At 44.3% G+C, this 27,074-nt stretch overlaps 1 protein-coding gene across 2 annotated transcripts in view; it reads right to left on the bottom strand.

Moving 5' to 3' along the window:
• Positions 1–27,074, bottom strand: part of TRPC4AP (transient receptor potential cation channel subfamily C member 4 associated protein) — a gene marked incomplete at its 5' end in the record, with an annotated part of 60,613 nt that overhangs the window by 6,036 nt on the left and 27,503 nt on the right. The window contains 7 exon segments of one of the 2 annotated variants that reach the window (XM_014586133.1): positions 1–72; positions 1,050–1,133; positions 2,228–2,329; positions 3,568–3,626; positions 5,104–5,235; positions 10,793–10,935; positions 23,315–23,500. In XM_014586133.1, the coding sequence (XP_014441619.1) occupies positions 1–72; positions 1,050–1,133; positions 2,228–2,329; positions 3,568–3,626; positions 5,104–5,235; positions 10,793–10,935; positions 23,315–23,500 (778 nt within the window). 2 annotated transcript variants of the gene reach the window in all.

Raw genomic sequence — 27,074 nt, forward strand, 5'->3', positions numbered from 1 at the left:
AGCAGGAACATCTGGTCTGCATAGGAGGTGGTCCCTCGGAGGAAACTCTCCACAGCCCGGGCTTGCCAGAACCTGTGACCCAAATGTTGATCCCTGGCCCAGGTGGCTAAGGCTGCCCTCTTCTGGCCCATGCTCAATTTCCCAAGGGACATTTACTGAACATCTGTGAGGCACCAGCCTTATCCCGGGCCCTAAGAACATAGCAGAAAACAATGGGCTCCCCGGTCCTTGAGTTGACAGCTCTGTGGGGAACAGTCTTCTGTTTGGGTCTATCTAGACAGGGTTGTGTCACAGAAAAGGTGGCATCCGGGAACAAAGGGCTGGCTCCAACAAGTCCACAGGGAAAGCCCATTGGAGCTCTTCCCATTCAGAAAAATGGAAGAGGGGCCAGAAACATGGGTGGGAAGCTTTTGGTCACATGTGGATGGCCTGACTCACATGTGATGGGCTGGTCTAGAAAAGAGGTGGCTGATATGGACTCAGTAGCCCAGAGGGCACAGTGGGGATCCACAACAGGGAGTGTGGATAAATCAGAATGAGGTGACAAGGGCCTTTCGTGGGCATTGAGCCCACTGACAGCTCCCACCCAGTCCTGATGGAATTTCTCCTTTCCACTGCTTTCGAGACTCTTCACAGATGTGTCTAAGGATCTCTGAGGTGGCCTCTCAGCTACACCCACCCCACCAGCCCCAGTGGGAAGGGATGAGGCTCGCCTTTGCTCCCATTGCTCCTGGGCAGACCCTGGCTCCACTCCTTTCCACACTGCCCTGAAACCAGTTTCTCATGCCTGTTTCCCACAACCCCAGGGAGCTCCATGTGGGCAAGGCCTGACCTATTTCTCTTCTGCCTGACAAGCATCAGCACACACTAGCGCTTGGTGCATGCTCGGGCAGCTCTTCAAACGCACTGCTGCCATGCAGAAGCCACCACAAGGGTGAGAGGGCAGGCAGACCACCCCTGCCTGACAGCAAGTCACTTGGGTGAACACTAAAGGAGAAACACTGGCATCCAGGCCCCTCAGAGGGGCAGATACCTGTCCCCAGACCCACCTGAAAGATGACTCAGCTGGCTCCTTCTTCATGACCTGTAGCAGACGGGTTAATAAGCCCCTCTTCCCATCACACACCAAACTCCTGAAATAAAGGACAGCAACACTGGCGGCCGACCTGAGAGGCTGGGATCACTTTGTTGGCTCAGGTGGCTGAAAAACCATGGGGACATTGCCAAATCTGCAGGAAGCCCTCCTGTTCCACCCAGGCCCAGAGCCCCCAGAGAATCCTGCAGTCACAGAACTGCATGGCCAGCCAAGTGCATCCCCGCTGCACCTCGGGATAGATCTCTTTTCCCAAAGCCACGGGCCAGACCCACGTCCAGAGTCAGCCAGGGCTGAGAACCACCAGAGGACAGGCTGTTTATAGCAAAGTGGGTTTGAAATAGGCCACGACAGCATGCCACATGGGCCAGTGTGTGCCAATAGGGGACTCCATGCCCAGGGGTTCAGATCCAGCTAGGTCTTGGACAAGTACTTGACCTCGGCTTCCTGGTTTGTGAAACAAAGGTAGTGGATGAGGAAATGACTCAGGTCTCACCGTGGGGGAAGGAAACTGTCCTCGCAGCAGGGGCCTGGGCCCTCTACTCCATACTACCTCTTCAAATAGAGCAGCTCCACTTTTGCCCACTCTAGACATGACACTGTATAATTTCATTTGAACAAAGAGTTCTGCTGCCTTAATATAAACGCTGGGAATGATGGCTCCTGTTGCTGGATCCTGTTCACTTATCCTGCCTCCAAGGGCCTGCCATTCACTGTCCTGCTGCAGATGAGGCCCACACAGTCTAAGGGCAGGACTTAACTCTTGGCACAGGGTGAGGGGCCTGCGTCTGTTGCATCTGGTTGGCTGCAGCTGCCACTGGGCAAGAAAGGAGCCATCGGCAAGGGCGCCGTCTGCTCGTGACTGGGAAGGCACAGAGCAGAGACCTTCAGCACATGATCTCTGAGTCTCTGCTCCTTCATCTGGGAAGTGCAGGTGATGGCAGCACTTCACTTTCAGGGCTTTTTCCCAGTAAATGCCCAATGGGAGAACACAAGGGACTTGAGCACAGTGCCTGGCAATAAGGAGCCTTTGAGACACTAGGTGTCCTGAGGAAAGACAGTTGTGTACCCCATGGGTGTCTCTCTGAGGCCCGGGGTAGGCAGGCAACCAGGCTGTGGTCCAGCCCCACTCACCTGTCAGTGTTGAGGACGGCCTCCACCTCAGGGATGTTGGCCCTGAGAGAGATAGCACTGAGCTCGTTTAGCTCCTGGTTGTTGAGCAGCAGGTATTTGTTCCTGAAAGGATGGGTTGGGGTAAAGGAAGTAGCTGGGGCTATGGTCAGCCCCAACTTAGTGCACAGTATCTCCTGCCCACATCCTGTGGACAGAGAATTCACCAGTCCCTCCCACTCCTGAAGGAGGACACACTGGGCTCAGGTGTAGAGTCTCTCCCTGGCCCAAGTCCCAGTCCCTGCCTGCCACACTCATCAAGAAGGTCCCTTCTCTTCATGTCTGGCCTTCTGTCGCTTACTACTTGGTTTCTCAAGGGCCCTTGCACTGGGCATATCCAATCTCACTTGTGCTTTTCCTCCTCTAGCCTGGTCCTACTGTAGCCTGGTCAGCTATGACACTCCCACTCCCCCTTCTCATCCAAGCCTATCGGCTCTGGCACCTGCTTCCTAAATAGCTCCCACAGGAATGGGAACACAGATTGTACCAGATGGGCTAATCTGTGCCCAAAGGGTGGGGACCAGAGGAATCCCTGTCCAGATTCAGTTCCAGCTGAGTCCTGAACAAGTCCTGACCTAGGTCACACCATGCCCAGAGTGATCTTCAGAAACAGAACTAGGACCCTGTCATTCTTGTTTCAGGTGCTTCCAGTTTCCCAGTGCTTTCAGAACAGGTAAAAGTCAAACCTGTGAACATGACCCATAGGGCCCTGTGGCCAGGCCACCAACCACCTTTGCAGCCTTGCCCTGAGCCAAGCCCCCATTAGCTCAGATCATGTGGCCACACTGGTTTTCTTATGCACTCCATGCTCCCTCTTGCAGGGGCTTCTGTGCACACTAGGGCTTCTGGCTAGAATGCTCACTCTCTCACACTGCCTTCACATCCAATTTCAATTTATTACTACCAATCACCCTCAGGTTTCAGCTGATGAGTTACTTTTGCAGAAAAGAGTCCCTGAGCATCCCTGGCTGACCCCATGAATAGCCAAGCTATCCCCTCCTGGTTCAGAGGGAGAGTCAGTGGAGAGATGCACTGATCACAAGGTAATAAGGAGCCAATGACTCCTGTACTTACTTCTCAGGGTGCTGCAAGGGCTGAGGCAAAGCCCAGTTGGGCAACAAGAAAGGCTGAACAATGACAGCTCTTATACATAGTCACGGTGGTGCAGACACTTGGTAACACAGTGACAGTGATCTTTACCAGCTCCCAGGTCTTCTTTCTGAGCTGAGCTCAGTGACCCAAGGAGAGGAGGCCTTGGGAGAACGGCCCAGCAGCCCTCCATGCAGAGAAAAGCTTGTACTTACTCGTGGTGGTCACTGAAACTCTGGAGAAGCCTCAAAAACTGTATCTTCAAGGTGATGTCCTAAAACACACGTATTCTCAATGTTAAAACCACGGTCACACATTCCCAAGGCTAAGTTCATAAGGAAGGAAGGAACATCTGTGGGACTCAGACAGGAATAGAGGACTGATTTCAGAGCAGTGAGTCCAAAAGCTGCTCTCGGCAGAGGTGGGTGGTGTGGGAGCTGCATGGGACCCATCTGATCAGAGCTGGGTTGTCACACTGTGCAAGGACAGGACAGAGTGTTGGGCCTGGGTCAGGCTTGGGAGCATGTGAGGAGAGTTAGAAAGACCTATTGGCCCAGGGAGTAAGTAAAGAAGCCTGGCTCTTCCCAGACACTGCTGACAGGTGGAAGGCAGATCAAAGCAAAGGTACATGGTAGGAATACTTGCAGGGCTGAGGCTACCCAGACATGCACAGGAAAAAAGTCCCACTGCAGGTAGCCTCTCCATAAATGTGACAAAACATGAGGCGACACTCTACCCTAAGGGACTGAAGACCCAAACACAAGCCTTAGTTAGTACCCCACAAGCAACTGAAAGAGACAGTAAGATGGTCTGTCACAAATGATCAAGAGACAGCATGCAACAGAAGACAAGGCATTAACTGGATGAACAAGCCCAAGCAGTGTCTGAAAAGCCCCAGACAGAATACCTATAAATGCAAAATGTATTAACTTGGGCTGAAAGGCTAATCCTATAAGGGCAAAGAGAAAATTGGTAAACTGGAAGATAGGGTACTGAGCCAAGCCCCTAGGACCTAGCACAGAGATCGGGAGAAGCAGCCACTGTGCTGCTTTCAGGTCCCAGAGCTTTCCACCTCATGCTGGTGGTGCATCTCCACCTGGCCTAGCAGGTGAGCAGGCACAGGAGTCTTATCCTCCTCTTGCAGGAAAACAGCTCAGAGATGCAGTGGCTCATTCAAGCTCTTGCGACAGACTGAGTGGCACAACAGGCCTCCTAATTCTCAGTTCAGTGTTTTCTGGGGCACTGTAACAGACACAGTGGTAGAGGTGAGTCTCTGGCTTCAAAAAACCAAAGCATCCTAGGTCAGCAGGTGGTGCAGGGGTTGAGGAGGCTGGATCCCACATGGCCAGCTCTGTGGTTCAAATCTCAGACTGAGCAGACTAAAATTCAACATAGTTTTAGAAGGTAAACCCATCGTCAGTGGAGGTAATTTACAATTGGGTAAAAACTTGCTGCTACATGATGGAGTGGGTGGCCTTACTTGGAGAGAAGTGAGATCCCCATCCCAGAGAAGTACAAGAGGAAGCTGGCTGGAGAGCCCCAGCAGGGACACCTTAAAAGGAACTTCTGCAGAAGTAGGGGGGTTGGCTCAGCTCTGTCCTCAAGAGAGCTTCCAATTCTGGGATTATAAAATATGGCTTTTAGTTTCTGCTCTAATCTCAAAGAATGAGAAGTCAACAGGTCAGAAGCAGGTCTTGAAACAACCACTTCTAACAAGCGAAGCCCCATCTCTTCTCAGGGTCCTTGCTTACCGGGCTGCAGTCACAATTCTGGTTGTGACCATGGAGGACAAGAGCAGATGCTGAATGCTTCCTCCAAATCAGCTTGTCAAATAAGTTATTGAGTCCAGGGATCAGCTTGAACTCTGCAATCATTCTGTGAACCTGGATGATCAGGAAAGGAAGCACATTAAGACAAATGACTGAAGATCTAGAAATTCTTTCTTTGAGAGGATTTTGCTATAGGGCACATGTGCTCGCCAGAAAGACAGAAAGTGAGAAATCAGCCCCCAGGGGGGATGGCCACACTGCAATCCCTTCTCCTCCATTGTCCTCTTGGGATCTTGGGCACACACACACACACGCCTGGTCTGAGTTTAAGCCATCGGGTCCGGGTCTCAAACTGTGGTCAACTATATGGGAGTCTAGCGACATAGCCATTACGCCAACTGTGGTCTCAGATCTAGAAATTCTTAAGCTCAGCCATGTACAATAACAGTATTAAGACAAAGCAACAGCTAGCATGAACTGTTGAGGGTAAAAGAAAACACCCACGCATACCCTACCTCCTGCCATACACAAACATACTTATTTTTGGAGAGGTTTTTGTTATAGGGCGCGTGTGCTTGCCAGAAAGACAGAGAGACAGAGAGACAGAAAGCGAGAAATCACCCTTCAGGGAAGGTGGCCATGCTGCAATCCCTTCTCCTCCATTGTCCTCCATGGGAGTCCACTGGTGTAACCATTGTGTCATCTGTTGGTCCCCAAAGTTTTAAAAATATATAAGAAGAGCACAACCTCACTACATACTGAGGAAAATTCAAATTCCAATAGGTTTTATAATTTTCAGATTGGCGAAGGTGACAGTTTTATAACACTAAACTGGTGCCTCGGTCCATACGTACTCCCACTGCTGGCAGGAGGGCAGATGGTACTAGCTGCACAGGGAGGACAGCTTGGCAATATCGCTAAAAGTTATAAATCCACATGCGCTTTGACCAGCAGTTAAACTCCCAAGACATTTATTTTCCACTCTTAGGAAATAGATATTCTCTGTAAACAAACCTATATACATACAGATCCACATAAATACTAAGTTACATATTTATATTAAACACTGTAGCATTATATTTCCTACCAAAAGAAAGACATAACCTATACTGGCATCAATGGGGACTTTTAAAATAATTGTGGTACATTCAGTCAGTGGGATATAAAGCACCAGTGAACAACTGCTAAAATATATTAAGCAGGAAAATATATACACACTATATTTCTGATTGTGCAAGGAAAGAGAGGAACATATTTGCTTTTACAAGCATAAGATTTCTCCAGAAGGATACACTAATAACTAGTAAAAGTAGCTGCTTCAAGAAGAATCAGAAAGTTCAGGATCAGAAGGGAGATAGGTTTTATTGACACTAATACTTATCTTTTTTTTTTTTTTTTTGGAGAGGTTTTTGCTATGGGGCACGTGTGCTTGCCAGAAAGACAGAGCGAGAGAGAGAGAAAGTGAGAAATCACCCCCCAGGGAGGATGGCCATGCTGCAATCCCTTCTCCTCCATTCTCTGCTCGGGATCTTGGGCAGGCATGTACACACGCCCAGTATGAGTTTAAGCCACCGGGTCCAGGATTCAAACCGTGGTTGACTACATGGAAGTCCAGTGACATAGCCACTACCCCAACTGCTGTTCCCAGTAATACATATCTTTTAAATAGGACAATGGGAATTATTTATCTATTAAGAACTTTTGATATAGCATAACAAAGGTGTTACTATCACTTCTCAGGGCTACTGTACAGTCAGAAAACCTAGGTAAGGCCCTGGACACAGCACAGTGCTCAACCGCTGCCATTCTGCAAGAGGGATGAAGGTTTGGCCAAGACCAGCCCAGGCAAGGTGAGGGACGGAAACTCTCCAACTCAGGGGTTCTGATCCTGGAGTCTGCCCCTGCCCAGCCCACCATGCATTCATCTTGGGAGACCTGACCTGACAACCCCTACAGCCTCCATTCCCAAGGACTTCTTCTTTAGACACAGAAGTCTTAGCTTCTGCCACTGTTAGATACAGAAATACCTCAGAATCTGTCAGACTGAGGGCTGACGTGACATGATGTTGGCTCCCAGCCTTGTGCTACTTACCTGGGGGAGGGGAGGAGGGGCCGACACCTTTGGCAGTCTCCAAGCTGTGTACCTTCCTAACTTACTCCAGGGAACCCTAAGCCCTATCCCCGTTACAGTTACAAAAAGGTGACACCAATGACTCTGAAACTTTGTCCAGTCCAATTACCTCACTCTGTAGAAGAGAAATTCAGACTCAAAGAAATTAGGCAAGAGTCATGTAGCTGAAAAAGAAGGGCTTTCGGAAGTAGGCTTGGACCTGACCCCAAGTCTCCTGAAGTCTAGGCCAATGCTTAGGTTTGAGGTTTCTATTTAGTAACTTTTTTTCCTCTAGAAAATACCAGCTTCTTCACATGCAGGACAAACTGGACTGGTCAAATGCATCATCCCTACCTCAGACGCAATCCTTGGCCCACTCTTGGGGGGGCTGGTGGGAAGCAGGCCAGTGGCAGCACCGAGGACCACCCAACCACAGAGGCTGGTGCTAAGAGCTTTGGAGCCAGGCTGCCCTGGGTCCACAAACTACCTCTGAGACCCTGGGCAAGTCTCCTTTGAGCATGAGTCCTTTGGTGGAAAATAAGGAATAACGGAGCTGTTGAAAAGGACCAATGAGGTAATGTGGAAGAAACTCAGGGCACTGAACACACACATACACACACACACACACACGAAAAAAAAAAAAAAGGCTGGTATATTTATTATTTTCTTTAGCACCAAAGGATGAAACTTACAGTATTTGGGGAGTATTCCCAGTCTTATGATTTTAATTTAGCCAAGACTAGTCAAAAAACCTGGCTAACTGTACATTAATAAGAAGGCCACTTCTGGGATCAGCAGATGGCATAATGGTTACATCACTGGACTCCCACATGCTCAACTGTGGTTCAAGTCCTGAACCTGGAGCCTTGAAACTCATGCTGGGCGTGTGAGCCTGTGTGCCCAAAATCCTGACAGGAGAATGGAGAAGGGACTGTGGTGTGGCCATCCTCATGGGAGGTGATTTCTCACTTTCTGTCTCTCTGTTTCTCTAGCAGCACATGTGCCCTCTAGCAAAAATCTCTTTAAAAAATAAAAAGTCCACATCAAGGAGGAATGCTTCTGTGGGGTCTAGCCAAGGAAACCTTTCCTCTTGTTACCCAGTCTAGGCAGGATCCGTCTCCACAGAGCCCAGCACACAGCAGAAAGGCTGGCTGTGCAGATGAGAACGTGCTAGTAAAACACTGGTTCTCAGTAGGGCAGGGATATAAGATCACTGATGGTCCCGCCCAAGGAAACAGCACTACAGTCACACAGTTTAACTAAACACTACAATGACTCAGCAATGTGGCCACAGGAAGACTCTAGGGACAGGGAACTGCTGTGGTGAGGAGGTAGAGGGAGAGGCCAGTTTCAATCCTGGCTTGTCCAGTGCTGGTCACTGGGAGCAAGACCCATCTTGTACCCTGGTTTTCTTGGCACTGAGTGTGGGGAGAGGGGTCACTGCCCATGGGGATAACCTTCAAATCCAAATTCAAATATGGATAACTGTGGAAATGCCTCAGCAAAGAAAAATGACTCAGCACATGCAAGCCATTCCAGCTACTCCTATTTCCTGTAAGGTTCTATACTGAAGGGCGGGAGCACCGACACTGTGAAAGTTAGCGTGGCATCTCCTCCAGGGTTCCGTTTTGAAATACTAATCACACATGGAGGTCTCCCAAGTTACGCCAGCCCAACTTCTCCCTAACTAGCTGCAGGTAATCCAAGCAACATTTCTAAAAGGCACTCTCTCAAACCTACCTTGTTCAAAACTAAACTAGTCTTCCTCCCTAAGCCTGGCCCTCCACTCCTCAGTCACGTCTTAAAATCTCAACAAATAGCAAATCCACCCTCCTGCTGGCTGAGGTAAAAAACCCTGGGAGTCAGGGCCAGCAAGTGGTGTGGAGGTTAAGGTAGGTGCACCCCATGTGGCTGACCCTGCGGTTCATATCCTGGACCCAGCACTTGAAAATCATGCCAGGTGTATATGCATGTGTACCCCAGATCCTGAGAGGAGAATGGAGAAGCGATCGTAGTGTGGCCACCCCAGCCCTGAAGGGTGATTTCTCATTTTCCTTTTCTGTATGTCTCTCTCGAGTGAGTGCATACACCCTATAGCAAAACTTCAAAACAAAACAAAACACTGAGAATCATCTTTATCTCCTCCTCCCTTTCTCATATCCACATAAAACCAGCAGCAAATCCTGTCTATCTCCTAAATATATCCAGAACACAACCACTTCCACCAGTCCTACCACCATCATCATGCTGGTCTTTGCTACCATCGTCTCTGGCTTGATTACAAGGGCCCTGGGTGGGTCTCTCTGCTCCCACCTTTGTTGTCTCCAGCCTTTTGCCCAGGGGCCAGAGGGACTACTTCTCACTTCACTCGGAGTAAAAATCAGTCTTTATTTAAGATCTTTTTAAAAAAGAACTATTTTATTTAACTTTATTTTAATTTGACCAGAGAGGAACAAAGTAAGAGTCGGAGAAAGAGAGATAAAGAGAGAAGATGAGAAATCAAGTTGCCAGCTCTGGGACTTGAACCACGATCGGCCATGTGGGAGTCCAGAGCACCACTTGCCGGCCCCAAAGACCAGTCTTTAAAATGGCAGTGACAGCTGCTGCGATCTGGCCCGTGGCCCACTGGCCCTCCTTCTCTTGCTGCTTTTTCAAGTCTATTCAGCCAACCTTCCTCACTGTCCCACCAACCCACAAAGCACACACCCACCTTGAGGTGACATTTCCTCAATCTGGTAGGGGTACAGGCTGCCTCAGACCTTGGCAGGTCTGGCTTCCTCACGCTCTTCAGGACATTGTCATACCCAACGTCATCTTTACAGTGAGCCTTTTTTACTGGATGCCCTATCTGACATTGTGCCTTACATGTGAAATGGAGACGACTGCGCCTCTGTCACCTGGAGTTGTTGCAACTCTCTAGTGTCTGGCCCAGAAAGGTAAATCAAGACTGCTGAGCTCCTAGCCCCACTGGATGTCCCTCTTCCTCCCATGCCTAGGACCTACCCCGGCTCCCATCCCCAGGAAAACAACGATGTAGTCAACAGGAGGGGCTCTGGCTCACCTGTCTCAAGGACTGCTGCGTACTTGCAGAGTCCTCTCCCCCACAGGGTGTGGAGAGGCTCTGGCTCCTCCCTCCTGGAATTGCTTCAAGGCTCAGGGAATCCCAGCATACCTGGAGCCCTCTGTACATGCCCAGCTTTCCTAAGGGGACATATCCCTACACTCTGCCCCACTGCCCTGAGCCCACATCGAGTAGACAATGCCTCCACCCACCTACAAGGACAGTCTTGCCAATCATCAACCGTTATTCTTCACACTGCGGAGGTGAGCTGCCTGCGACTGGCCTGTGTGCCAGAGCTGCCTAGAAATGCTGTCCACAGCAAGGTACCATGAAGAGACTGAGCGCTGGAGTCATGTGTAAAACAGGGAGAAGGAAAATCGCCCCTATGCTTTGCTGGGCCAGAGTGACAGAAAAGGCCCAGCGGAGCACTTGGCATACTACGCGCACCAAGGCAGCATCTGCTCCCGGCTCCCTGTTCTGAGACGCTGGGGAGGGCCCACCTGGTTTCGCTGACGCCCCATCAGCAGCACGCAGAGAACATAGAGCACTTCCAGTTTGTACATGATCTCATGCATAATCTTCATTGACTGGGGCAGCTGGGTCCTAGTTGAAGTGTGAGGCAGGCCATTCTCCTCAGAAGCCCCTGGAGGAGGGAACACAATGGAGGCTGACACAGCCACCGGGAGAGAAGGTTGAGTCACAGCTTATGAGGAAATACTTTCTGCTCCTCAAATCTGCTCTGAATAAGCCTGAGGTAGAAGAACCATGAGACTAGGCCCTAAGCCTGCAACAGACTCTGAAAGCTGTAAAAACATCCCTCCAAACCCCTAGGAGTCAAACAAGCTTAGAAACTTAGAAAAATGGAAAATTCCCATGGCCTAGTAGTTGGGAGGAGCCAGATCCCACATGGTCAACTGTGGTTCAAGTCCCAGCCATGGTGGCAAAAGAAACAAGCTGGGTACATGTGTGTGCGAGCCCCAAATCCAAACAGGATGGAGCGATGGGAGAAGACGGGATTGTGGTACAAAAACACCCCACTGCAGGAGGGGGGAGTGCTTTCTTCCCTTACCTCCTTCCACCTCTGTCTGTCTCTCTCTGGTGAGCACACACACTCTCTGGCAATTTAAAAAGAAACTCAGAAAACTGGACTCTCTAGTTCTACTCTGTGTCATCGACTTCACAAAGGCGAATACTCTGAAATAGTCAATATAGTCATCCATCCCCTTTCACTTTACTTTCTCCTGTCACCAACGAGACTCCCTGGAAAGTTCCTAAGCAGATAGATGTCTGAGAGAAAATTGAGTAGCTCTCTTTAAGTGGCAAATGACACACTTAGTTCTTCTGCCTAGGTTTTGTAAAAGGATACTGCTGAAAACCCGAGAGAAATCTATCTGAAGATCTGCACAACCTTCTCCCAATTTTCAAAAAAGAGTTGTCTGAAGTTCTTTCTTTTTTTTTTTTTTGAGAGTTTTTTTTTTCTATAGGGCGCGTGCACTCGCTAGAAAGACAGAGATAGAGAGATCGAAAGCGAGAAATCACTCCCAGGGGGGATGGCCATGCCACAATCCCTTCTCCTCCATTTTCCTCTTGGGATCTTGGGCACACACGCACACGCACACACGCCTGGCGTGAGTTTAAGACACCAGGTCCAGGACTCAAACCACCGTCGACTACATGGGAGTGCAGCGACATAGCCATTATGCTAACTGCTGGTTCCCCAAGTTGTCTAAAATTTTAAGAGCTAACCCTCTAAAGTAGCCTATGAATCACAATGGACACCAGTGATAGAGTTGAACATGTTCTCTCCTAGCAGATTTTCACTTCCTAATCGCATCATGACTAATGACAGTAGGTAAGTCATACTTAGGAGAAATGTGATCTATGTTAGGCATTATACTTTGTACTTGAGAAACTCCTCTTATTTACTCTACTACCCAATTAACAAAACACCAGAGGCATCACTCCCAGGAAGGCAGAGGTAGGTGGTGAAGACTCAATGGCATTACGACTCACTGGTGGTGCAGTGCTGGGCCAGCCACCTTCTCCTTAGGACTTAGCTTGCTCTGACTACTCCAGCAGAGGCTAGGATTACTGTGAAGACCAAAAGGGGATACATGAAGAGCCCAGCGCCTGATCTTAGGGTGCCTCAGTCATTATCAGGTTTCTATGATTTGAACAAGGCAATGGTCAGAGCCAACAGTGACTGGGTGACCTTAAGAGAGTCATTTCCCCTCAGGCTCCTTGTCTTTAACATAAAAGGATGCCATTACCTGCTAAGGTCCTTTCAAGCTCCTACTGGAATTGATGCCCTAGAGCCTTTTGCAAAGGCCGAAACTGTGTGGTAGAGGAGTTGTTATCAGATACATTCAGAAGACAGGGGCATTTCCACGAGTGCCATAACGTTAAGAACCTAACTGCCTTCGCCCTACAGACTTGGAACTAATTTTTTTCAGTCATGTTATTAGTATAAAACTAATCAACTATGAGCCAGCACAGGTGGCATAGTGGTTAAAGTGCTGGATCCCACATGGCTAACAATGCAGTTCAAGTCCTGGATTCGGAAGTTTGAAAATCATGCAGGGTGCATGTAAATGCATGTCTAAAACCCTGAGAAGAGAGTTCAGGAGAAGGAATTGTGGTGTGGCCATCCACCTCCCCTCCTGGGGCGGGGGAAGGGGTGATTTCTCATTCTCCCCTTCTTTCTCTGTTTCTCTCTGGCAAAAGCATGAGCCCGGTGGCAAAACTCTAAAAAGCAAACCAATCATCACTAAAATAAAACCACAACCCTGGAATAAAGCATGACTGAGAGACAGTGCACAGACCCAGGAGCCGGACTGTGGCCTTAGGTCACTGCTGACCTCTCTTGTGCTTCAGTACCCACCCTCCTTTGTAAAACAATCAATTTATCTCTTAATGGTGCCAAGATTAAAAGAATGAATACAGTGAAGGTGCTAAGAACAATGCCAACATGTATAAGCAATATATGTGGTAAACAGAAATAACTAACTCTGGATTTTTATTTTAATTAATTAATTAATTAATTCCCCCCCTCCCCACTAATGTCTGCTTGCTACTTTTCTTTTTTTTCCATCTGCAAGCTCTTAATGGCAATTAAGGTGGCAGTGGCCAAAGACCTACGAAAAATTTCCTGGAGAAAATCTAATTGAGAAGATTCTATTTATTCACATACATATTCCCGCACCTTGGGAGAAAAACCATGATTACTCATTTTCATGCTTGGTCCAGCTCCGGGGACAGCTCAATTTGTGACAACAATCAGAAGAACTATCCTGCAGAATGCTGCTTCTGCTGCATTTGCTTTGTGACCTCGTAAGCCTGTGTCCTCACTTCACCAAGCTCACGGGGCTCTAGGACTGCAGGAGAGGATGTCTATGGAAGGCCCAGGTGCACAAGCCCCTGTGCAGAGGGAGACACAAGCAGTTTGCACCCTTTTCCATGTCACTGCCAACTTTTGGTGCCTGGCTTGCACAGGCCTGACAAACTCTGGGATAAATGTTTTCAAGAAATACAGAGCAAGAGTCAGAGCTTAGCATCAAGGTCATTCCCGAGGATGAGGTAAGAAAACTAGCTCCAGAGAGGCCTGCCCTTTCCTCCAAAGCTCAGCAGCTCTACTTACAACACTGATTAAAGTGGTCGCCACTCTGCATATCTCTGCACTCTACTCCATTCTGGAGCATACTCACTTTATTTCAAAAAAGCAGCTTTGAGCTACAATTCACATACTATACAATTTACCCATTTAACCAACCACAATGCAGTGGCTTTTAGTATATTCACAGTTGGGCAGCCAATATAATAAATTTCAAAACATTTCATCATCTCAAAAAGAAACTTTGTACTCATTAGCAGTCACTCCCCCAAATCTATCTACCAACTCTCTCAGCCCTAGACAATCACGAAATGACTTTCCTGAAACTGTCATTCTAAGACACTGTCATAGTAAATAGACTCAGAGTATGTAGTTGTTTAGACTGCTCCTTTCACTTAGCTGGATGGTTTCAAGAGTTATCCACAATGTAGCAGTACCAGCATTTCAGTTTTTATTGCCAAATAATAGTCTATTACATAAATATACCAAAATCTTTTTGTTCATTCATCAGCTTATGGACATTTTAGTTGTTTCCATATTTTGGCTGTTAGGAATGCTGCAATAAATATTCACAAACAAGTTTTTAGATAAACATATGTTTTCATCTCTCTTGGTGAATACTTAGGAGCAGAATTTCTGGGCTACTTGGTACCTCTGTTTAGCCTTTGAGGATCTGTCAGGCTATTTTCCAAAGTGGTCACACAATTTATTATACATATCTACCAGCAGTGAACAAGGGTTCCAATTTCTCCACCTTCTTTCCAACACTATTAACACTTGTTATTTTCTGTTTTCTTTCAACACTTATTATTATCTGTCTTTTTGATAATATCCATCCTAGTGAGTGTGAAGTGGTATCTCATTGTTCATTTGATTTGGATCTCCATGATGGCTAATGATGTTGAGTACCTCTTCATGCACTTATTAGCTATCTGTATATCTTCTCTGGAGAAACACCTATTCAGATCCTTTGTTCATATTTTGAAATGAATTATCTTTTTATTACTGAGCTATGGGAGTTCCTTATACAATCTAGGTTTAAGTCCCTTATTAAATACAAGGTTTGAAAAAATGTTCTTTCCCTTTCACTCAAAAGAAAAATGTTCTCCCATTGTATGAGTTGTCTTTTGACTATTATTTAGTTTTAAAATTAATTAATTTTAAAAGTTTGCTATAGGGCATGTATGCTTGCTGGAGAGAGACAGAGAGAAAGGGAAAGTGAGAAAGCATACTCCAGGGGGAGGGCCACACCTCAATTCCTTCTCCCAGGATTTTGGGCATGTAGGCACACACGCCTGGTGTGCTTTCCAAACCACCAGGTCTGGGACTCAACCATGCCACTGGTCATGTGGGATCCAGCCACCTCAACCACAGCATTACTAGCTGGCCTTTTCACTTATTTTTATTTTTATTTTTTTGCTATAGGGCACATGTGCTCACTAGAGAGAAAGGAGGAGAGTGAGAGTGGGAAAGTGAAAAAGTACACCCCAGAGAGTACGGCCGCACTCCTCCACTCTCTTCTCATGATTCCAAGCATGCACACATATGTGCTTGACATGTTTTCCAATCTGCTGAGTCTAGGACTCAAACTGTTCAGTTGGCCATATGAGATCAAGACGCTCCAACCACCATGCCACCTACCCAGACTATCTTATCACTTTCTTTTTTTCTGAGAGGAATTTTTGGTATAGGGTGTGTATGCTCGCCAGAGAGAGAGAGAGAGACAGACAGAAAGCGAAAAATCACCCCCCAGGGGGATGGTCATGCTGCTATCCCTTCTCCTCCCTTCTCCTCTTGGGATCTTGGTAACATATGCACACACACTTGGTGTGTTTTAAGTGGCTGGATCCAGGAATTGAACAGCAGTCAACTACATGGGAGTCCAGCAATATAACCATTATACCATCTGCTGGGTCCTCTTTTCACTTTCTTAATGTTTTTTGAAGCACAAAAGATGCTAATTGTGAATGTCTAATTTATCTACCATTAATTTGACTATTAATTTGGTTGCTTATGCTTTATATGTAATATCTATGAAAACACTGCCAATTTCAAGGTTATGATTTTCCTATGATTTATTTTAAGGATTTTATAGGTTTAGCTCTTATAATTAGGTCTCTAATCCTTTTGAGTTTATTTTTATATATGCTGTGAGGCAGGGGACCCAACTTCACTCTTTTGGATGTGGATAATGGTCCTAGTACCATTGTTGAAAAGATCATTGTTTACCCCATCGAACAGTCTTGGCACCATTTTGAAAATCAATTGACAATTTGCCTGAGGGTTTATTTCTGATCACTCAATATTCCATTGCTCTTTGTGTCTATCTTAAGCTGGTAGCATGCTGTCTTGATTACTGTAGCTCTGTAGTAAGTTTCCCAACCAAGAAGTATGAGTCCTCTTACTTAGTTCTTCCTCAAGATGAGTTTTAGCTATTCTGGGTCTCTTGGATGTACACATTACTTTTAGAATCAGCTAGTCCATTTCTGCAAAGAAACCAGCTGGTTTTTTTTGTTTGTTTTTAAGAGAGATTTTTGCTATAGGGCATGTGCACTCACTAGAGAGACAAAGAGAGACAGAAAACAAGAAATCACCCACCAGGGAGTTGGCCACACCACAATCCCTTTTCCTCCATTCTCTTAGGACTTTGGGCACACATATACGTGCCTGACCTGAATTATAAGCCACCAGGTCTGGGACTCAAACTGCAGATGACTACATGGGAGTCTAGTGACATGACCATTATGCCATCTGCTCATCTCCCACTGGGACTTTTGATAGGAATTGTGCTGAATCTGCAGACTACCTGTATATCAAGATGGAAAGCACTGCTGTCTTAAAAATATTAAGTATTCTGATTCAAGGCCATGGGATGTCCTTGTATTATTTAGGTCTTTTTCAATCTCCTTCAATTACTTTGTACAATTTTCAGAGTATAAATTTTGCTTTTCTTCATTAAATTTATTCATGAGTGTTTTATTCTTTTAGATGCTATTGTAATTAGCTTTTTAAATTTGATTTTTGGTTTGTTGATTGCTACCATATAAAAATACTATTGGTTTTTAAGCTGCCAGGTCTGGGCCTTGAGCTGTGGTCAGCCATGTGTACTTATTAGTTTAGTTTTTTTAATTTGCTAGGGCATGTGTGCTCACTGTAGAGAAACAGAGAAAAAGTAAGTAAGAAAGCACCCACTATGAGAGATGGTCACATTGTGACCTCTCCTCCATTTCTCCTTTCAGGCACATGTGCCCAGCATGACCCTCAGTCTGCTGGTCTGGGATTCAAACTACACAGTCAACCCTGTGGGAATCAGCCACCTTAACCACTATGCCACTGGCTGGTCTTGTTTAGTGTTTTTTCAATAAATACCATAGTTTTTCTACATATAAGATCATGCCATGTGTGAAAAGAGAATTTTATTTCTTCCTTTCTAATCTGAATGCCTTTATTTGTCTTGCCTAACTACCATAGCCAGAACCTCTGTACAATGTTGAATAGAAGTGGCAGAAGAAGACATACTTGTTTTGTTCCTAGTCTTAGCTGGGTTGAGGAAAGCCTTTGGTGTTTTACTATAAGGTATGATGTTAGTTGTGGGTTTTTGTAAATGCCCATTAATGGACTGAGTGCTTTTAAGAAGTACTGGGTTTTGTCAAATGTTTTTTCTGTATCTATGGAAATATTCATGTGGCTTTTGTCTTTTATTCTATTATTTTATTATGTTGAACCAATCTTGCATAAATCCCACTTGGTCACACCTATTTGTTGCTGTATCTGCTTTGTTAGTAGGGTCCTCTGCACCAAAATTTGTAAGAGATACTGATCGGTTATTTACTTTTTCTTATTTTTTTGGTCTCATTTTGGTATTAGGGTAACACTGACTTCATAGAATAATATAAAACATGTTTTCTCCTCTTATTTTATGAAAGAGCCTATGAAATATTGCTGCTAAGTCTTCTTTAATATTTACTAATAAAGCCATGTGGGCTGGGACCTTACTTTATGGATTTTTTTTTTTTTTCCATTACTAACCAACCTCTTTACCTGTCAAAGTTCTATTCAGGTTTTCTATTTCTTCTTGAGTCAAGTGCAGTATTTTGTTTCTTTCCTTGTAATTTGTCCATTTTATCTAGGTTATCTTGTTTATTGGCATATACTGTTTTATTTATTTATTTATTTATTTATTTATTTAGTCTTTTAAAAAACTATTTTATTTAGAGACCAGGAGCTGGCGTAATGGCTATGTCGGTGGACTCCTATGTAGTTGACCGCAGTTCAAGTCCTGAACTTGGTGGCTTAAACTCATGCTGGGTGCATGTGTGCCCAAGATACCAAGAGGAGAATGGAGGACAAGTGGTTACAGAGTGGCTATCCCCCCAGGGGGTGATTTTTCACTTTCTGTCTCTCTGTCTCTGTCTTTCTGGTGAGCACGTGCGCCCAATAGCAAAAACTTCTCAAAAAAAAAAAAAGAATTGTTTTTTTTACTTTTATGCTTTTATTTATTTTAATTTAACAAGAGAGAGAGAAAGTGAGAAAGCAAGTAGCCAGGTCCAGGACTCGAACCATAGCTGGCCATGTGGGAGTCTAGGGTCCTTAACTACCATTCTATCTGCTGGTCCCCTACACTGTTTATAGTACTGCCTTAGAGTCCTTTATATCTTTTTTTAAATTTATTTATTTTATTTTAATCATTCTTTTTTTTTGGGGGGGGGGAAGGTTTTTGCTATAGGGTGTGTGCACTCGCCAAAGAGACAGAGAGAAACAGAGACAAAGAAAGTGAGAAATCACCCCCCGCGGTTGGGGTGGTGGCCACGCCGCAATCCCTTCTCTTCCATTCTCCTCTCAGGATCTTGGGCATGCATGCACACATGCCTGGTGTGAGTCCCACCGGGTCCGGGACTCGAACCATGGTCGACCACATGGGAGTCCAGCGACATAGCCATTACGCTAACTGCTGGTCCCTGAGTCCTTTATATCTTTTTAAGGTTGGTTATAATGTATATTCTTTTGTTCCTGATTTCAGTCATTTGAGCTCTCTCTCTCTCTCTCTCTCTCTTTTTTTTTTTTTCCAGTGAGTGTAGCTAAAGGTATGTCAGTTTTGTTGATATTTCAAATAACCAACTTTGGTTTTGTGGATTTTCTTTATTTTTCTATTCTCTATTTAATCAACTTTTTCTTTTTTTTTTTTTCTTTTTTGGGAGATTTTTGCTATAAGGGCATGTGTGCTCACTGGAGAGAGAGAGACAGAAAGCAAGAAATACCATCCCCCTTCAAGGGAGATGGTCTTCTCCATTCTCCTCTCAGGATTTTAGACACGCATGCACACATACCTGGCTTGAATTTTAAGCCGCCTGGTCCAGGACTTGAACCGCAGTCAACTAAATGGGAGTCCAGCAATGTAACCATTATACCATCTGCTGGTCCCCATTTCACCAACTTCTATTCCAGTCCTATTTCCTTCCATCTGATTGCTCTGAGATTAGTTTGCTTTTCTTTTCCCAGTGACTTAAGATAGAAGTTAAGATTATTGATCTGAGATTTTTTCTTTTTCTTTTTTTTAAATGCAGACCTTTTAGTTATAAATTCTATTCTAACTATGCTTTGGCTACATCCCTAAGACTGGTACACTGTATCTTCATTTTCATTTGTCTCAAAATATTCTCTAATTTCCTTTGTAATCTCCTGTTTAATCCATAGGCTATTTAGAAATATATCACTTAATCCCTTATATTTGAGAATTTCACAGATTTCTACCTGCTGTTAACTTCTAATTTCATCCCATTGAGATTGTAGGGCATATTTTCATAACTTTAATCAGTTAAAATTTACTTAGGTTTTTAAAAAATAGCCTAGCAAATCGTATCCTGGAAAATGTTCCATGTGCTCTTGAGAAGAATGTATATTCTGCAGTTGTTAGGTGCAGTGCTCTATAGTTGTTCTAGTTGGTTTACTCGGTTGTTCAAGTCTTCTATCTCCCTGTTGATTTTCTGTTTAGTTCTATCCATTACTGAAAGTGGCATATTAAAGTCTCCCTTCAAACTGTTATTTTTTGGGTGCTGTCGTTAGATGTTTAAAACTGTTATATACTGACAAATTCACAAATTCTTTTACTATTACAAAATGTCTCTTATCTCTGATAACAAATTTCCTTTTTTGATGTGTCAGAAGGTATGTGTGCTCACTGTGAGTAGGGGCAGATAGAGAGAATGTATCTCCATGGAAGATGACAATGCTGCAATCCCTTCAACATTTCCCTCCAAATCCTTTTGGGATTTTGGGCATGCATGCACACACACTTCTCCACACCAACCTGCTTGGTCTGGGACTTGAACTGTGCAACTAGTCATTTGGAATTCAACCGCCTTAAACACCATGCCACCAGCTGGCCTCAGGTTTTCTTTTTAAGTCTCTTTAAAGTATATCACCCCACTTTTCCATAGATGCACGATATCTTTTTTTTATCCTTTATTTTCAATCTATTTGTAGCTTTAAATCAAAAGTATGTCTCCTGTAGACCACATATAACTGGATCTTACTTTTTAAAATCCAACACTGCAATCTCTGCCTTTGGAATGAATTATTCATCCACATTTAATATTATTATTGATAAAGTTGGATTTACTTCTACCATTTCACTTTTTGATTTTAACATATCTTGTATGGTGTTTTCCTTTACTATTTCTTTTGCATTAAGCATATTTTGTAGTAAAACATAATTCTCTTAATCATTTTCTTACTATTTTTTAAGTTACTTTCTTAGCAGCTTTTTTATTCATTTTTCTTTATTCTTTCTTCTGAATGCTTAACTTCTGTTAATTTATCTTTAAGTTTGCTAATTCTTTTTTTCTATCAATTTAAATCTGCTGTTGAGTCCTTCTAGTGACTTTTCTTTCTTTATTTTTTTTAGAGAGAGATTTTTGCCACAGAGTACGTGTGTTCACCAGCAAGACAGAGAGAGACAGAAACAGAAAGTGAGAAATCACTCCCTCAAGGGGGAGAGCATTGCCGCAATACCTTCTGCTCCATTCTCCTCTCAGGATCTCAGGCACGCACGCACATGCACCTGGTGTGAGGTTTAAGTGAATGGGTCCAGGACTTGAACCATAGTCGACTACATGGGAGTTCCGTGATATAACCATTACACCATCTGCTGGTCCCCCTTCTAGGTAATTTTTCATTTCAGTTATTACACTTGTCATCTCCAGAATTTCCATTTGGCTCTTTTTAATATTTCCTACATTTTCACTGTTATAATTTATTTGGTGAAGCATTATTGTCATAGCTTCCTTTATTTCTTAAACATAGTTTTCTTTAGTTCTTTGACCACATTTACCTTGGCTGCTCTGAAGTCAAGTGTGGTAGCTGGGCCCTTTCACAGGCCTCTTCTGCTGCCTGCTTTTTCCTGTGGATGGGTCACACTTCCCTGTTTCTTTCTGTCTCCTAATTTTTGTTACAAACTGGACATCAGGTAATACAGTGTAGCAACTCTCCATACTGACTTCCTTTCTTCCCTTCAGGGCTTGCTGTTCGCTTATTTATTTGTTTTGTGACTTGGTTAGACTATTTCAATAAAGTCTACTTCCCAATATACTGGTGAAGCCTTTGATGTTGTGCCTTAGAGAGTGCAACCTTGGGCATGTACACAGTTGCCTCTCGAATGACACTCAGCAGGACTTTCTTGGGCTCCTTCTGTGTTCTCTCTTGTTAAGCTTCCTTCCTCAACTAGTATCACAGCCTGAGGTCAGGTTCCACTAATTGTTGGCTGAATACTATTGTTGACAATACCCTGGGGCATAAATTTCTCCAGCGTCTGATTCGATCAAATTTAGGCAGGAGTAGTTTTTTAGAATGAAATTTGTTCTGACTTCAGGAGAACTATTCTTAGCTATGCCTTTCCCTGGTTCTGGTGAATGAACTAACTAGACTATAGTTTAGTTTACTATTTTTTTTTTTTTTTGGAGAGATATTTGCTGTAGGGTGCTTGTGCTCACTAGAAAGACACAGACAGAAAGTGAGAAATCACACCCCCCCCTGGGGGGGGGATGGCTACACCACAACAATCACTTCTCCTCCATTCTCCTCTCAGGATCTTGGGCACACATGCACAGGCATCTGGTGTGAGTTTAAGCCACTGGGTCCGGGACTCAAACTGCAGTCGCTTACATGGGAGTCCAGCGACATAGCCATTACGCCAACTGACGGTCCCTAGTTTACTATCTTAATTAAGAACTACCAGACTTTCTTTACAGTAATCTACCCTTGGTCCACAGGAGTTATGTTCCAAAACTCCAATGGATGCCTAAAACCATGGATAGTGCCAAATCCTATATATACTCTTTTCTCCTATGTATGCATTCCTATGATAAAGTTTAATTTGTAAATTAGATACAGTAAGAGATTAATAAGATAATTATAATAATATACTGTTATAAAAGTTATGTGAATGTGGTCTCTCTCTCAAAATATATTACTGTACTGTACTCAGCTATTTTCAGACTGGGGTTGCTAGAATGGTTGACTAAGGGGGCTGATATTTTAGCTTACCACAAAGTCTACAGTGTCTGAACTTCCCCACTTTTTGTTCTTACCAACTGCCATTCCCTTCAGGCAAAATCTCTAAGCCACTACTGTAGGCCGGGTCAGTAAGCTACCCTTTAGTCTTCTCAGCTTGCCTCTCATGGTGTAGAACCTCTGTATATGAGTGAGCTGAGGCACTAGGGAATGGAGCCACGGTATTCTTGGCCTGAAGCATCTAGGGTAGGGTTTCCCTACTATGAGTGTAGTACAAAGCTAGCTGGAGAATGGGAGCCTTTTGGTCACACTCACCAAGAACTTAGCCTCTTCAATTTGGGATTGGAGGAGATTATAAAAGCTGGTGGCCTGGCCCTCCCATTGAAATACCCTATTGTTTGTTAGGAGCTGAGAATTCCTGGGTTTGTACAATCTGACCTCATCCTGCTAGAATCAAATCCTTCAAGGGTGGGTACCTGACCCAAGATAGGCCACAGTCCTTCACCAGGAAGCCGGAACTACCCAGTGAATATTCACTAGGCAGACTACCACTTAGTCCCATCAAGAGGATCAAAAGAAAGGCAGAGTAAAAAAAGAAAAAAGACTAAAACATGTAGAAAGAAGAAGAAACAAATAACTTTCTGGGTTCCTAAAAATGTTCTAGTTACTGGTTTCAGTCAGTTCTAGAGACAAAGCTATTCAGGTTCTGCAATAAAGCCTTTCTGCCTACAATCAGGATCATCATGAGGGAGTTCAGTAAGGTTTCTATAACTAGCTGTAAAAAGAGTTAATAACAGTCAAGGTCTAGGACAGCCTTGAGAAAAACTCTTTTCTGTGCAAATCTCAATTAACCCAGGGGCCCAAGGGAAATCTCCCCACCACTTAGGGGACCCATCCCAAGTACCTTGGTTGTGCTCAGACTCCTCGTTGGCCACTCGCATGAGGGCATCCAGCACCAAAGCGTTGTCTAGCCATGTGTACCATTCCTCCAACTCCTGCAGGAAGCTGGCTGTGCCCGTTGACTCTGACACCTTTCGAGTTGCCAGTTTGCAAAGCCGTTCGACAAAGCCAGGGATGCTGAGAAGGGCCGCTGCCAGGGAGAGAGTAGAGAGGGAATTTTCAAAACAGACGCCAGTATAATCAGCTCTAAAGCCCTCAACATACAATCTGCATGATAAGAATGATTCTGACTCTGACAGCAGTTAGAGCTGCTCTTTTAAAATGAAATGACCACCCAAGTGCAATGGCGCAAGTTGTAGGGGAACCACTGAGTGAAGCTGGAACCATTTGGAAGGCCCAGATTCAGATGCAGATCAACCTAGAACAGGCCAAGTGTAGTGGCATGGGCCTGTAATCCTACTTGTTAGAGGGAAAAACAGCAATTTTTAAAAAACTAATTCTTTTTTCTTTTCTTTTTTTGGAGAATTTTTTTGCTATAGGATGCATGCGCTCACCAGAAAGACAGAGAGAGAGAGAGAGAGACAGAAAGCGAGAAATCACCCCCTAGGAGGGATGGCCATGCTGCAATCCCTTCTCCTTCATTCTCCTCTTGGGATCTTGGGCACGCATGCACATGCACCCAGTGTGAGTTTAAGTCGCTGGGTCCAGGACTCGAACTGTGGTCAACTACATAAGTCCAGCAACATAGTCATTACACTAACTGCTGGTCCCAAAAAATAATTCTTCAATTTAATTATTTATTTTAATTTGACCAGAGAGAGGCAGAGACAAAGATGGAAAGTGAGAAAGCAAGTTGCCAGGTCTGGGACTTGAACTGCGGTTAGCCATGTGGGAGTCCAGCGCTTTAACCACCATGCCATCTGCTGACTCCAAAAAAGTAAACTATTAAACAGTATTGATATAAAGCTCATTTTCTCCAAAAATTCAAATAGTTGGCCCAGGCATGGTAGGGCGTGCTGGACACTGCTGCCTGGCAGCTTGAGGTCATATGGGAGGCCCTGGATGGATTCCAGGCCCTAGAAGAGTTGGACACAGCAGCATGCCTATGGTCCCAGCTATTACCCAGAAGAAGCAAAACATAGTAACACCTTGTCTAAAACAAAACACACCACAAATACCTTAAATATTTGCTTCTTTAAAATATACAAAGGATGGAAGCATACATACCAAAGTATTCACTACTATAGTTATTCCTGAGCAGAAGAGGACATATATGTTCCTTTTAAAACTAATCTAGTAAAAAACAAAAAACAAAAAACAAACAAAAAAAACTAATCTAGTTTCTGATTTTCCTAGCAGAAAGATACACACACATACACACACACACACACACTATACATACATGTGTGCGTGTGTGTATTTTAAAGAAAGAAACTACAGGGACCAGCAGGTGGTGTGGTGGTTAAAGTGCTGGACTCCTACATGGCAGACCCTGGTTCAAGTCCTGGACCCAGTGGCTTGAAACTTACACTGGTTGCAGGTGTGTATGTGCCCAAAATCTTGAGAGGAGAATGGAGGAGAAGGGACTGCAGCATGGCCATCCCTCCTAGAGGGTGATCTCCCATTTTCCCTCTCACTGTCTCTCTCAAGTAAGTGCTCATGCCCTATGACAAAAACTTAAAAGATAAAATAAAAATAAAAAATAAAAAAAGGAAAGAAACTACAATACAAACTACCCAACTCCCATTTCCATCAACCCCACTGTATTTATAATAAGACAGAAATTCTGATCAACACACAAGAATATCATGTACTTTGGAGGAAGAAGAGATCTAAGTTTATACTCTGGCTCCATTATTTAACTATCTTTAAAATGAGGCTAATGTCAGTACGTATATGCTTGTACATGTATTAAATCTCACCAGAAGGACAGAAAAGAAACCAAAAGCAGCAGATGCCATAGGAAACAACCACAGGAAATAGTCCAAAATTGGAAATGGACCAAATATCCATCAACTGAACAAGGGAATAAGAATAGAGCCAAAATTTTTCTATGAACCTGTGTGTAGAACTGTAGATTGTTTAGAACCATGTAAATCTGTTGGCTAATCAAAAGTCAATAAATAACTAGATATTTATGCTATCAAGATATTGATAATTTGGGGGTATAATAACATTATTGGGGTTATGTTTTTAAAAAGTCATTATCTTGGGCCAGCATGTGCATGGAAGTTAAGGTGGCTGGATCCAGCATGGCCAATTCCAAGGTTTAAGTCCCAGACCTGGAAGCTTGAAAATCACACCGAATGTGCATGTATGCATGCCCAAAATCCTGAGGAGAGAATGAAGTCGAGGGGAGACTGCTGCATAGCCATCCCCCTTAGAGGGTGATCTCTCACTTTCTTGCCCATGACTGTATGTGCTCTCTCTCTCTAGCAAAAGCAGTACCTATAGCAAAAACTTAAAGAAAGTTATTATCTTATAAACATACTGAAATATATGCAAGTGAAATTATGTGTGTGTGAGATTTTTATTTATACCTCTTTTCTCTAGCTTAAATAGCTCCAGTTTCTTTACCTGCTCCTCCTAGGACAGTTGTAAGACTGAGCCCTTCCTATTTCTACACACTGAACACATCCTCCTTCAGATGCAATGTGCCCAGTACTCAGGGTTATGAGATCCTAAATTCCTATCCTAGAGATTGCTGATTTTTTTCTGAGTCACTCATCTCTTGAAAAGCTGATGATGGGGACAGATGGCAGTGCAGTAATAAAATGCAGGGCTCTGAGAGAGGAATCCCATGTGGGAAGGTTCCTGGTTCAAGTCTAGAGATCTGACTGTTCTTGACACACATATGCCCACAACCCAGCGCTGGCTGGGAGTGGATAATGACATTGGGATCCTATTGGTGATGGCTCTCTCTGTTCCTCTTAGTCATGGAATAAATAAATAAAGTTAAAAAGAACAAAAGAAAAGCTGATGGGGGCTACAGATCCTCTCTTCAGAGAACTGACTGGCCCCAATTATCTCAGCAACTTACATGCCATCTCAAGGATTGGCACCCTGGAATTGTACAATCATTGGAGTTCTACTGAGAGCTTCAACAGTAGCTATTACACCTTGCAGGTAAATATTAAACTGGATGACAACTAAAATAACCACAACTTCTGAGAGTTTCTGCAAAAGCAAACCTGTTCCCCTCTTATTTGCTGAAACATCATTATTTTCCACACATGCCTATACAGTTTCTTTTAGCAGTTTAAGTTCTACTTTCCAGCTTCGGGTGTTACATCTATCAGATCCTCTCAGCAAAATGTAACCTATACATTGATAATTATCTGGTCTATGAATTCATCTACATCTGACTAAAATCTTGAATGATGTTTTTTCCTCCAGAGGGGATCATTTGTTCCCACCTACATCAACAAAAGGAACTGGTAGTTCTGAGAATCTCGAAAAGGGCTCTATAATAATTACTATCTGAGCTCCAGGAAAATAGCATAAATCTCTATAATTTATAATAATTTTTTAAATTATTATTTTTTTAAATTGGCAGAGGGTGCATGCACTTGCCAGAGACGGAAAGCGAGAGTGGATGTGAGAATGCACCTCCCCTCCATGTGTGGTGGCCACTCCATAATTCCTCCTCCTCTATTTTCCCCTCCCTTTGGGACCCTGGCCATGCATGCACACATACTTGATGTGTCTCTCAAGCTGCTGGGTCTGGATACTGGAGCTGGATCTGAATCATGCAGTTGGCCGTG

Source organism: Tupaia chinensis, unplaced genomic scaffold, assembly GCF_000334495.1.
Source record: "Tupaia chinensis unplaced genomic scaffold, TupChi_1.0 Scaffold000115_1, whole genome shotgun sequence".
NCBI lineage: Eukaryota > Metazoa > Chordata > Mammalia > Scandentia > Tupaiidae > Tupaia > Tupaia belangeri.